Consider the following 14,105-nt stretch of genomic DNA (forward strand, 5'->3'; position numbering starts at 1 on the left):
AATAGCAGAATCTTCAAACCTGGTACTGTTAGTCACTGGGTGACTGGGGTTCAAATTCGGAAAGGGGGCGGAGACACAAACAGCCAATCAGATTTGTTTCATTTCAATGAGAATATACAAATAATTGATACCAAAAGCCCAAAGCTCATAAACTTGATCATTGAGTGACTGTATGTTAAAGAGGAACTCCAGTGAAAATAATGTAGTAAAAAAAGTGCTTCATTTTTTACCATAATTATGTATAAATGATTTAGTCAGTGTTTGCTCATTGTAAAATCTTTCCTCTCCCTAATTTACATTCTGATATTTATTACATGGTGACATTTTTACTGTGGGCAGGTTATGTAGCTGCTCCTAGCTGTTTTGGCTGTTAGAGACAGCTGTAAACAGCTAATTCCTGTCTGTGGACCTTGTTACATTGTAACAAACTGCCAAAAGTACCGCGGTACTCAGAGCTTCTTGTGGGAGGGGTTTCAGCACAAAATCAGTCATACAGCGCCCCCTGATGGTCTGTTTGTGAAAAGCATTATATTTCTCATGTAAAAGGGGGTATCAGCTACTGATTGGGATAAAGTTTAATTCTAGGTTGGAGTTTCTCTTTAAGGTTAGAAAAAGCCAACAACTGCATTTTATTCCAGGGTAAAATATAAACTGCAGCCATTCTTACACTGTTAATGGCGGGGTTCCCAAACTTGTACAGAAGGATGATAATGACACTAATGTAAATTTTATTACGACATTTTGGAGGGAGTCCTCGATTCTGCGGGACAATGTCCTCCAGTTTTGACCACTGGTGGAGGCGGATCCTCAGCTTGCCCAGATCTGCCGAGCACCCCCTAGGTTCGTCTACTGTAAGGGTAAGTCTATTAAAGACCAATTGGTTAGGGCGGACATTAGGAGATCTAAATTACCCCGCCAGGTGTTTTTGGGTACCCCTAGGAAAGGGACCTTTCCATGTCTCAATTGCCAGCATTGCAATGGCATTATAAGGGGGCCCAACGTACAAAGTACTAGAACGGTTAAGCCGGTTCCTATTAGAGATTTCGCCACTTGCGATTCGACGGGTGTTTACTTAATCAAATGCCCTTGCGGTCTGTCCTATGTTGGCCAGACCTCAAGGGACATTAAAACTAGACTCAACGAGCATAAGAGCAACATTCGCCACCCCGAAGCGTGTAAAAAGAAAAAGGATGAGGAGAAAAAACGGGAATATCCCCTCGCACGCCATTTCACGGAATTTAATCATGGCGTGAGCCATCTTCGATGGCAGGTACTCAAAGTGGTTCAGCACCAAGAAGGTAGAGAATTGAGGAGTGCGCTGTTGCGGCGTGAGGCTTGGTGGATGGACAGGTTGGGGACGCAGTCCCCCAGTGGCCTTAACGAGGACTTCAGTTTAAAGTGCTTCTTATGATAAATGGTTGTCCTTTCAGGAGTAAGGGTTAATGTTCTGGAAAAGTTTTGTGCCCACCCCTTAATGCTTTGGAGGGGTGTGTCAATATGTGTGTGTTCATATGAAGGTCTAAGTTTGTTCAGATGGTTAAGCACTTGAGAAAGGGCATGTAGCCCGAAACGTTGTGCTTTTTTGTCTGCTGTATAACCGCATACATTATTACAATAAATTCTGAAGATTATTCGTGCAAGGGTTGAGTCCGGAATCGATTGATTGTGTATGGACGGGGTTCCCAAACTTGACACAGTGGGCCACTGGGTGACTGGGATCAATATTCAGAAATGTGGGTGGAGCCAACAACAGCCAATCAAATTTCACCTATTGATTTTCAAGGGGAATATTTACATTGCAGGGTAGAGGGCAGGAAGGGGGTATTGGGCACAGCGGTGGGGAGGGGGGTTGGACCCCCTCTCAACTGGGTCCCCCATGTGTGCTCTACCTCCAGCTTAAGCTCAGCAGGACCCCCCCCCTCACCTGGGTCCCCCATGTGCACTCCCCCTCCACCTTAAGCTCAGCAGGAACCCCCCTCACCTTGGTCCCCCATGTGCACTCCCCCTCCTGCTTAAGCACAGTAGAAGCCACCACTATTAGTAAGAGGCAGCGGGCAGGGATGACTCACCTCTACCGTATTCCATCGTGCGTTCCACTGTCGTCACTTCCTGCAATGCCGCACACTGTATTGGTGTAATTTGCCTTTTTAAAACAGAAGGAAATCTGCAATAATTCAGCTATAAGTGAACATTTGTGGTTACCCACAATGCACTGCTACTAAATATGAAAATTACCCCTTTTCCCCCTTGGTAAGCCAAGCAAGCATCCAGAGCCGCTGGTGTATAGCAAGCATATAGCTTTAAATTTTACACAGTCTTATCAAACCCACATGTAGGCCCAGTGCACACCGAGCGGTTTTTGGAGCGATCCGCCGGCCGCATCCGCCTGGAAAAACGCTTGGCTAATGTATTGCAATGGGATGGTGCACACTGGCGGTTTGAGGTTTTTGCCAAGCCGCAAACGCGCCTCCTGCTGCACGTTTGCAGTTTGCTAAAAAACCTCAAACCGCCGGTGTGCACCACACACTGAAATACAATAGCCAAGCGTTTTCACTGGCTGATGCGGCTGGTGGATCGCATACAAAATCCGCTTGGTGTGCACCCGGCCAAATATCTGCTCTCTGCTCCCAAAACCGCTAGCGTATTGCGGATCTGCTAGCGGTTTTGGTGTGCACTGGGCCATAGACAGCCTGTTTCAGACTTTTGGTCCTCATCAGTACATGGCAGGGATTGATACGGATGTATGAAATAGGGCTTGGACCAGTACAACAGAGTAACCAAGCAGCTCAGGGTGACCCAAACCACTCGGAATGTATAGGGGGATAAAAGGGACCAAAAAGACCTCCTGCTAAAAAAAAAGCAAAGCTTGGTGTAATTTGCCTTCCTAAAACAGAAAGAAATGTGCAATTATTCAGCTATAAGTGAACATTTGTGGTTACCCACAATGCACTGCTACTAAATATTCAAACAATTCCTTTTTCCCTTTAGTAAGCCAAGCAAGCATCCAGAACCACCGGTGTATAGCAAGCCTATAGCTTTAAATTTTACACAGCCATATCAAACCCACATGTGACAGCCTGTTTCAGACTTTTGTTCCTCATCAGTACATGGCAGAGATTGATACAGCTGTATGAGATAGGGCTTGAACCAGTACAACAGAGTAACCAAGCAGCTCAGGGTGACCCAAACCACTCGGAATGTATAGGTGGATAAAAGGGATCAAAAAGACCTCCTACTAAAAAAATCAAAGCTTGGTGTAATTTGCCTTCTTAAAGGACTTCCGAGGCCAAAATCTGCCCCCAAAACGTAAAAAAAGATAACTACCTGCATGACTTTGTAAGGCAAGGAGGACGCCGTCCGCGCCCTCCATGCCGTTCCGCCTGGTCCCCTCTGCTCAATAGCCCGCCGAAAGGCTGTGACCCCACGGTCCGGGTCGGTATCTGCAGCCTGCATAAAGATGGCCGCCGGAGCTGGCCACGGCTGCGCAGTCCGCATAGCCGCTACTGCGGCTGCGCAGCTCTACGCAACCCCCGATCCACGTAACAGGCAGCGTGGATCGTAACAGGCAGCGTGGATCGGAGGGCTGACCCTAGAGCTGCGCAGCCGCAGTAGCGGCTATGCGGACTGCGCAGCTCCGGTGGCCATCTTTATGCAGGCTGCAGATACCGACCCGGACCGTGGGGTCACAGCCTTTCGGGGGGCTATTGAGCAGAGGGGACCAGGCAGACCGGCACGGAGGGCGCGGACGGCGTCCTCCGTGCCTTACAAAGTCATGCAGGTAGTTAACTTTTTTTTACGTTTTGGGGGCAGATTTTGACCTCGGAAGTCCTTTAAAACAGAAGCAAATCTGCAATAATTCAGCTATAAATGAACATTTGTGATTACCCACAACGCACCGTTACTAAATATGCAAATTATTCCTTTTCACCCTTAGTAAGCCAAGCAAGCTTATAGCTTTAAGTTTTACACAGTCATATCAAACCCACATGTGACACCCTATTTCAGACCTTTGGTTCTCATCAGTACATAGCAGGGATTGATAAGTCTGTATGAGATAGGGCTTGGACCAGTACAACAGAGTAACCAAGCAGCTCAGGGTGACCCAAACTACTAAGAGTGTATAGGGGGATAAAATAGACCAAAAATCCCTCCTACTAAAAAAAGCAAAGCTTGGTGTAATTTTCCTTCTTAAAACAGAAGCAAATCTGCAATAATTCCGCTATAAGTGAACATTTGTGGTTACCCACAATGCACTGCTACTGAATATGCAAATTATCTCTCTTTACCCTTGGTTTGATATGACACTACTTCTTCTTCTTGCTTGGACCAGCCCCTTCTTCTTGCTTGGACCGGCCCTGGGGGCAGGGCGCTACTTCTTCTTCTTGTTTGAAGGTTGAGGCACTTACTCTATTATATATATAGATTTATATAGCACTGACATCTTCTGCATGTCACTGACTGTCCTCAGAGGAGCTCACAATCTAATCCTACCATAGTCTAATGTCCTACCATTTTATTATTATGTACTTATATAGCCCTGACATCTCCTACAGCACTTTACAGAGTACATAGTCATTTCACTGACTGTCCTCAGAGGAGCTCACACTCGAATCCCTTCATAGTCTAATGTCCTACCATATTATTATTATGTATTTATATAGCACTGACATCTCCTGCAGCACTTTACAGAGTACATAGTCATTTCTCTGACTGTCCTCAGAGGAGCTCACACTCTAATCCTACCATAGCCATAGTCTAATGTCTTACCATATTATTATTATGTACTAATATAGCACTGACATCTCCTGCAGCACTTTACAGAGTACATAGTTATGTCTCTGACTGTCCTCAGAGGAGCCCACAATCTAATCCTACCATAGTCATAGTGTAATGCCCAGTGCAGTTTCTAGGCTAAAATGCACCCAGGGCGAGGGTGTAAAAATTGCGCCCCCCCCCCCTTGGGTTAGATAGGTAGGTGCCTCTCAGTATAGGTTAGATTAGGTAGGTGCCCCCTAGTATAGGCTAGATTAGACAGGTGCCCCCCAGAATAGGTTAGATTAGGTAGCTGCCCCCCAGTATAGGTTAGATAAGGTAGCTGCCCCCCCCAGTATAGGTTAGGTAGGTGCCCCCCAGTATAGGTTAGGTAGGTGCCCCCCAGTATAGGTTAGATAGGTAGCTGCCCCCCAGTATAGGTTAGATTAGGTAGCTGCCCCCCAGTGTAGGTTAGATAGGTAGCTGCCCCCCCCCCCCCAGTGTTGGTTATATTAGGTAGCTGCCCCCCAGTGTAGGTTAGATAGGTAGCTGCCCCCCAGTGTAGGTTAGATAGGTAGCTGCCCCCCAGCGTAGGTTAGATTAGGTAGGTGCCCCCCAGTGTAGGTTAGATAGGTAGCTGCCCCCCAGCGTAGGTTAGATTAGGTAGCTGCCCCCAGTATAGGTTAGATTAGGTAGCTGCCCCCCAGCGTAGGTTAGATTAGGTAGCTGCCCCCAGTATAGGTTAGATAGGTAGCTGCCCCCCAGTGTAGGTTAGATTAGGTAGGTGCCCCCCAGTGTAGGTTAGATAGGTAGGTGCCCCCCAGCTTAGGTTAGATTAGCAGCTGCCCCCCAGCGTAGGTTAGATTAGGTAGGTGCCCCCAGAATAGGTTAGATAGGTAGATGCCCCCAATAATGGAGGGGGAGCCGCAGGGAGGGCAGCCCGACCTCTCCCTCCCTCTCCTCTCCCGGGCGCCCTCCGTGCTCCCCCCTCAGATGCAGAGTCCGTGAGCAGCAGGGAAGCGCTGTTTACAACTCACCGGCTGCCTGGCTCCAAGCGCTGCTCTCTCGCCGCTGGTCTCCTCTGTATACATACTGATACACGCTGCTTCCGGCTACAGGAAGCAGCGTGTATCAGTACGTATACAGAGAGAGAGAGGAGACCAGTGGCGAGAGAGCAGCGCTTGGAGCCAGGCAGCCGGTGAGTTGTAAACAGCGCTTCCCTGCTGCTCACGGACTCTGCATCTGAGGGGGGAGCACGGAGGGCGCCCGGGAGAGGAGAGGGAGGGAGAGGTCGGGCTGCCCTCCCCGCGGCTCCGGCTCCCCCCTCCATTATAGCGCCCCCCTCCCAACAGCGCCCCGGGCGGCGGCACGCTCCGCACGGGGCAAGAAACGGGGCTGGTAATGCCCTACCATATTATTATTATGTATTTACATAGCACTGACATCTTCTGCAGCACATTACAGAGTACATAGTTATGTCTCTGACTGTCCTCAGAGGAGCTCACACTCTAATCCTACCATAGTCACAGCCTAATGCCCTACCATATTATTATTATGTATTTACATAGCACTGACATCTTTTGCAGCACATTACAGAGTACATAGTCATGTCACTGGCTGCCCCCAGAGAAGCTCAAAATCTAATCCTACCATAGTCATATGCCCATCGAAGTCTAGGGCCAATTTTAGGGGAAAGCCAATTAAGTTATCTGCATGTTTGGGATGTCTGAGGAACTGGAGTGCCTGGCGGAAACCCATGCAGACATGGGGATAACAAACAAACTCCATGTAGATAGTGCCCTAGCTGGGATTTGAACTGGGACCCAGTGCTGCAATACAAGAGTGCTATCCACTATGGCACCATGCTGCCCACACATTCTAGCCACATTATGCTAGAAAAAGACAAACAACATTATAGACAACATTAGTAGAAGGCTGTTAGTAGGCTGTTAGCACCATCAAAGGGAGACCACTGGCAAGTAGATGTTTGTTTGGCCGGGGGGAGGGTGGGCCTGGTCAAAAAAATTGCTATGGGGCCCAGTGAGTTGTAGCTACGCCCCTGCACAAACACACACACTTTATATATATATATATATATATATATATATATATATATATATATATATATATATATATAGGTTCCCCCCCCCACTCCCATTTTGGGAATGAGTCCAACACATGGAGTAAGCTCCTTCAGATTGATCACTGCTGGCCCCATGCTGCACCACACCATGTAAATATTAGGTTGGTGCGTTTGGTGTTCCCGCTGCCTGTGTCACCGTTGGATGTAGTCCAGTACAGCATCAGGGCCAGGTGTCAGAATCAGAAAATATTTAATCCCCACACATGACTAGGTCATGCCCTGAATTGGGTTTGGCACATTACATAGCTCAGAATAGGCACAGGAGTGTAGATAGTACACAAATGACAAGTAAGCAGTGACATCAAGATACATAACAAAAGCAGCATTTCCACTAGACAGTCAACTTGGTTCAGCGGCCACGGCCTTGGGGGGCAGGGCCGGTTTAAGCAACAATGGGGCCCCAGGGCAAAATAAACCTGCCCCCCCCCCCCCCCCCAACAGATACCCCGGAACAAAAATCGGCATTAAGGGACCTTTTTTGCAGCTGGTATAGTCAGGATGTGAAGCCCCAATCGGTCGGAGCTCCACAATCTGGCTACCCCAGCCTGCATGGGGGACAAGGGGTTAAAAAGTTTCAGGAGGGGGGACCCGACATAATTTTTTTCCCCCACACTCTAAACATAAAAAAAAATGGGAAAATAGGAAAAAATGCCAGGGATCTTCATGCAGCCATATTGCGGCTGTATAGCGATCCCTGGCCAAAGCGCTGCGGCTGCGTATGGACCCCCAGGAAACCCGGTCAGGAAATTTATTGCTCTTTCTTTTAATGCATGTAAAATTACACTAGCGTTAGGTTTGCTACTAAAAGTGACATTTACCGCATTTAAAAGTATACTTTTTTCCTCCGAAACTTTAAAATCGATTTTCTCAAAAACTATAAGGTCTTTTTGAAAAATAGTTTTTTCCTCTTATTCCCAATGATCTCCCAAACTTATCCTGCAAATTTACGGTTCCTAGCATTTAAGGTGGATTTGCTATTAACCATTAAAGTCGGCAGGTTTTTAAATGTGTATTATTTTTCCTTTGAAACTTTAAAATCGATTTTCTCAAAAACTGTAAGGTCGATTTGAAATTTGTTTTTTCCTCTTGTAGCCACTGAGGGCCCCTACAAGCTCTGGGGCCCTGGGGCAATTGCCCCCTTTGCCGCTATTGTAGCGCCGGCTCTGTTGGGGGGAAGAAATTCAGAGGAGTGGACGCTGGAGGAAAGGCATGGAGGAAGTTCAAGAGGATTACCGCAGAGGGGAAGAAAAAGTTCCTATGCCTTGAAGTTCTGGTGGAGAAGGCTCGAAACCTGTGGCCTGATGATAGAAATCTCAAGAAGCAGTGATCTTGATGCTACCGGAGTAGGTAAAAACGCTTCAGATTTTATTTAAGCACTAAGACGAGTTTCATGGCTTAAGCCGCTTCCTCGAGTCAAGCGTGGCTGTATCCTGAGCAGGGGGGCCTTCTTCCAAAAGAACGGTATGGTACTACTTCCCCACATGCCTATATGAGTGGTTGCCTCTGGAAGCAACTTACGTTTGTGAGTATACTTTGAATATCACACAGTATTACTCATTACCATTATATGAATACTTAAATAAAAAAAATAAATTACCAGAGGATATTACGCCAGAGTGGGCTCCCGGTGTCCGTGTGTCTTATTATCTCTACTAATCTGAACACATCAGAGTTCTCCTTTAACTCCATTCTCTTGCAGGAATGCTCCGAACTGACTGAATACAGGAGGAATTAGCATGGATTCCGCTGCGCCATTGATCTCCGCGTGGAGCTATTCCCCGGACACCAGGCCTTTAGATTTATACTCTTTAATTAAATAGTTATGAATGCCAAGCGCAGGATGCCATTTGTCACGCTGTACCTGGGTTGGATTTCCCTAAATCATCTTCAGCAGGCAGGCAGGAGTCTCAGGGTGGGAAACAGAACTGGGCTTATTCAGCGAGGGAGAGATAAACATACAGCCGGCCATGCATTACCTTATTACTCATTAAAAAAAGTAATCAATTCGCAATGCGTCTGGTTAAAGGACAACTATTACAAAAAAATGTAAAACTTAAAATATTACATATATATGAATATATCTCCTAGAGCATAATGCACTATGAACTACTTTTTTCCTATGTTGCTCTCACTTACAGGAAGTAGCGACAATCTCACGAATCTTTCAGGTTTTGGACTAGTCCATCGCCTCTTGGGGTATTCTCAGATTTTTATTATTTACAAAAAAGCACTTACCTTACTGTACTGCAGTTGATCAGTCTAACTGCTAAAATAATGTGCATATGAGTAGGGAAGCTAGGTGAGATTTTTGTGTAGATCCTTTCCAGGGAGTGCTTTTGCAAAGAAGTAATACAGAGAATCTCCCACGAAGAGATGGACTAGTCCAAAATCTGGATGTGCTTTTTACTACATTCTGTAAGTAACGCAACAGCATAGGAAAAAAGTAATGTATAGTGCATTTTATATATCTGTATATTAACATTTCCATTTTTTTGTAATAGTGGTCCTTTAAAGAGAACCTGTAAGGGAAAAAAGTGCCCTATGGGGTACTTACCTCAGAAAGGTGAAGCCTCTGGATCCTAATGAGGCTCCCCCTGTCCTCCTGTGTAGCCTCGATCGAGAGCTGGCAAACGCCCGAAAATCCACCGACAAGCTTGTCACATGGAGATCCAACGCAGTGCCAGCTTCCCCCTCAGGCTCCGGCGGAAAGAGCTGTGCCAAATCGGGACCGCTCTACTTCGCAGACATGAGACTTCTGCACCTGCGCAGGGTTCAGATAGAGGAGGAAGCTGGTACTGTGCCTGCGCTGGATCTCAGAGGTAAATACTGCAGGCTGCTTCAGGGCTGGATTTACCATAAGGCACTGTAGGCACCTGCCTACAGGCGCCTGATAATGGAAAGGTGGCTCACTCCCCGCCAACAGTGCCGCCCTCACTCCTTCCCTATGCAGAGTCCTGAGGGGAGTGTAAATTAGAGGTTACTCACTCTATGGTCTCTACATTCCACTGAGCACATCTCCCTTCAGTCAGGGCACCTCTAGTTACCTAATACTGAGGGTACTTCTAGCTACCTAATACTAAGGGGCACCTGTAGCTACCTATGACGGGCAAGGGAAGTAAGGGTGAAGTGACAGCTGGGACAGCCAGCACACTTGCAGTGTGCTTCAGTGGGGGTTTGCACGTTAATGGAGGGCGGAGTCTAGGGTGCCAGGACATCTGTGTGCCTATAGGGTCCTGTGATGTAAATCTGGGCCTGCTCTGCTGCTGATCAAGTGAGCGGGTGCTGCACAGAAGGAAGAGGGAGGCCTCATTAGGATCCAGAGGCTTCCCCCTCCTGAGGTAAATATAACCCAATGGCTCTTTTCTTTATTACAGGGTCTCTGTAAATTAACAACTGAAAAGTTATGGCTCAATTCAAATTCAATGAACAGCTAACACATTATCAGCGATGGGAAGCAATGGCTTCTAATGGTACAATGCAGGGCATGCAGTGCAGAACAGCACATATTGACGCGCTTATTGGTCAGTTGCTTCTTTGCCTTTGTTACAGAGCATGCCACTGCAAATGTTAATTTTGGTTACGTGACAATGCAGTGCAACAGTCCAGTGTGAAACTAGCCTTTACTTAAAGGGGAACTGAAGAGAGAGGTATATGGAGGCTGTCATGTTTATTTCCTTTTAGACAATACCAGTTGCCTGGCAGCCCTGCTGATCCTCTGCCTCTAATACTATTAGCCATAGCCCCTGAACAAGCATGCAGCAGATCAGGTGTTTCAGTGGTTCAGACTTATAAGTCTGATCTGACAAGACTAGCTGCATGCTTGTTTCTGGTTTTAATCAGATACTACTGCAGAGAAATAGACCAGCAGGGCTGCCAGGCAACTGGTATTGATTAAAAGGAAATAAACATGACAGCCTCCATATACCTCTCTCTTCAGTTCCCCTTTAAAGTGAACTTCCAGACTAAAAATCTACTCGGCAGAACTGAAAAGGCTCGGTGTTTCTTTAACGGTTTCACAGCATCAGAACTTTGTTTTTCTTACCAAAGCATCATTTTTAGCTGCATTTTTAGCTAAGCTCCACCCATCAAAGAAAACTGCCCGGGCTTTTTTTCTCTGATGCTGTGCAAAGCATGATGGGATTTCCTATGTTGTTATTCACGTTGCCTAGCAACTTGGAGGGCTGATCAGGACACAGGACAGTTGGAACTGTGTTTCATGCTCCCTGTCACCTCCTTTTAACCAAAGAGATGGCTGCCCTCATGAAATCAAACATTTGCCTGTTCTTTTAAAACTGGGTGGGTAAGAGATTATATTACCTATCTAATTTAATTAACATAACTAATGTAACTTAAATGACAGTATGTTTGTTTAGGCTGAAGTTCCTGTTTAACAGGCATGGCCGGATTCCCGGAAAGGCCACAAGGCCCGGGCCTTGGGCGACAGCAGCCCAGGGGGGCACCAGAACATAAAAGAGGAGTTGCTACATAGAAAAGAGGAGGCTGAAAATGTGGAGAAAAACATGGAAAAAGGGAAACTGATGCCCAAGGGAATTGTTTGTGAAAGAAAGGGGCTGCACTAAATGCCTTAAGCACATGGAAGAGGGGGCTTCACATGGAATGGGAGGGGCTCTACTGCACATGGAAGGAAAACCACAACATATTTGGCCTAGGGGCACAAGAAGTTAACAGGTACCTCAAGTGACCTGTGACATGATGGGATAAACGTGTACATACAGTCCTAGTCCTGCTTAGAACTAGCCTGTTGCAGTGGTGTAGTTAGGGAGCTATGAGCCCCGGTGCGAGTCTTACATTACTGTTGGACAGGCGCGGAGCTAGGGGGGGTCGGGGTAGGTCAAGTGCCCCCGGGCACCGGGTCACTAAGGGCGCCCAGCTGAGCTGATTTTTTTGTTTATCTTTCTCTGCGGAGGGGAGCAGTGCAGAGAAGAGAAGAGGGAGAGCTATGCGGACGGCGGAGAAGGGGGCCATCTCCCCCCCTTCTCTCACCTTAGGGCTCTCCCTCCCTCGCTGTCCCCTCCGTTATTGTCCGGGTGTCTGGCGCAGCGGGCGGGACTTACCTCCGTCTCGCTCCAGCGCCGGCCGGAAGTTCGGGTCCCGCAGCCGCTGCTCTGGTCTGGACTAGACCAGAGTAGCGGCAGATCCATCCGCGCTGCGACGTGACGGAGGTAAGTTCCGCCCGCCGCTGCCAGCCACCCGGACATTGGAGGGGAGAGCGAGGAAGGGAGAGCAGCTCTTCCTCTTCTCTGCGCTGCTCCCCTCCTGCTGGGGAGCCAGGGAGGGGGACACCTGGCTACCTACTCTGGGCACATATACCCCTGCCTACATATACTGGGCATATATACCCCTGGCTACATATACTGGGCATATATACCCCTGGCTACATATACTGGGCATATATACCCCTGGCTACATATACTGGGCATATATACCCCCTGGCTACATGGACTGGGCATATATACCCCCTGGCTACATATACTGGGCATATATACCCCTGGCTACATATACTGGGCATATATACCCCCTGGCTACATGGACTGGGCATATATACCCCCTGGCTACATATACTGGGCATATATACCCCTGGCTACATATACTGGGCATATATACCCCTGGCTACATATACTGGGCATATATACCCCTGGCTACATATACTGGGCATATATACCCCCTGGCTACATGGACTGGGCATATATACCCCCTGGCTACATATACTGGGCATATATACCCCTGGCTACATATACTGGGCATATATACCCCCTGACTACATATACTGGGCATATATACCCCTGGCTACATATACTGGGCATATATACCCCTGCCTACATATACTGGGCATATATACCCCTGACTACATATACTGGGCATATATACCCCCTGACTACATATACCCCTGCCTACATATACTGGGCATATATACCCCTGCCTACATATACTGGGCATATATACCCCTGGCTACATATACTGGGCATATATACCCCCTGGCTACATGGACTGGGCATATATACCCCCTGGCTACATATACTGGGCATATATACCCCTGGCTACATATACTGGGCATATATACCCCTGGCTACATATACTGGGCATATATACCCCCTGACTACATATACTGGGCATATATACCCCTGGCTACATATACTGGGCATATATACCCCCTGGCTACATATACTGGGCATATATACCCCTGGCTACATATACTGGGCATATATACCCCCTGGCTACATGGACTGGGCATATATACCCCCTGGCTACATATACTGGGCATATATACCCCTGGCTACATATACTGGGCATATATACCCCTGGCTACATATACTGGGCATATATACCCCTGGCTACATATACTGGGCATATATACCCCCTGGCTACATGGACTGGGCATATATACCCCCTGGCTACATATACTGGGCATATATACCCCTGGCTACATATACTGGGCATATATACCCCCTGACTACATATACTGGGCATATATACCCCTGGCTACATATACTGGGCATATATACCCCTGCCTACATATACTGGGCATATATACCCCTGACTACATATACTGGGCATATATACCCCCTGACTACATATACCCCTGCCTACATATACTGGGCATATATACCCCTGCCTACATATACTGGGCATATATACCCTGGCTACATATACTGGGCATATATACCCCCTGGCTACATGACTGGGCATATATACCCCTGGCTACATATACTGGGCATATATACCCCTGGCTACATATACTGGGCATATATACCCCCTGGCTACATATACTGGGCATATATACCCCCTGACTACATATACTGGGCATATATACCCCTGGCTACATATACTGGGCATATATACCCCCTGGCTACATATACTGGGCATATATACCCCTGGCTACATATACTGGGCATATATACCTCTGGCTACATATACTGGGCATATATACCCCCTGACTACATATACTGGGCATATATACCCCTGGCTACATATACTGGGCATATATACCCCTGCCTACATATACTGGGCATATATACCCCCTGACTACATATACTGGGCATATATACCCCTGCTACATATACCCCTGCCTACATATACTGGGCATATATACCCCTGCCTACATATACTGGGCATATATACCCCCTGCCTACATATACTGGGCATATATACCCCTGCCTACATATACTGGGCATATATACCCCTGCTTACA

At 47.3% G+C, this 14,105-nt stretch overlaps 1 protein-coding gene across 1 annotated transcript in view; it reads left to right on the forward strand.

The window, feature by feature from the left end:
• The first annotated feature begins 770 nt into the window (after positions 1–770).
• The window catches only part of NOL6 (nucleolar protein 6), a 120,779-nt gene continuing 107,444 nt past the window's right edge, over positions 771–14,105 (forward strand). The window contains exons 1-2 of the mRNA XM_068265101.1: positions 771–857; positions 1,112–1,270. Coding sequence (XP_068121202.1) covers positions 771–857; positions 1,112–1,270 — 246 coding nt within the window. The remainder of the gene's footprint in view (positions 858–1,111; positions 1,271–14,105) is intronic.

The sequence above is a fragment of the Hyperolius riggenbachi genome, chromosome 1 (genome assembly GCF_040937935.1).
Source record: "Hyperolius riggenbachi isolate aHypRig1 chromosome 1, aHypRig1.pri, whole genome shotgun sequence".
NCBI lineage: Eukaryota > Metazoa > Chordata > Amphibia > Anura > Hyperoliidae > Hyperolius > Hyperolius riggenbachi.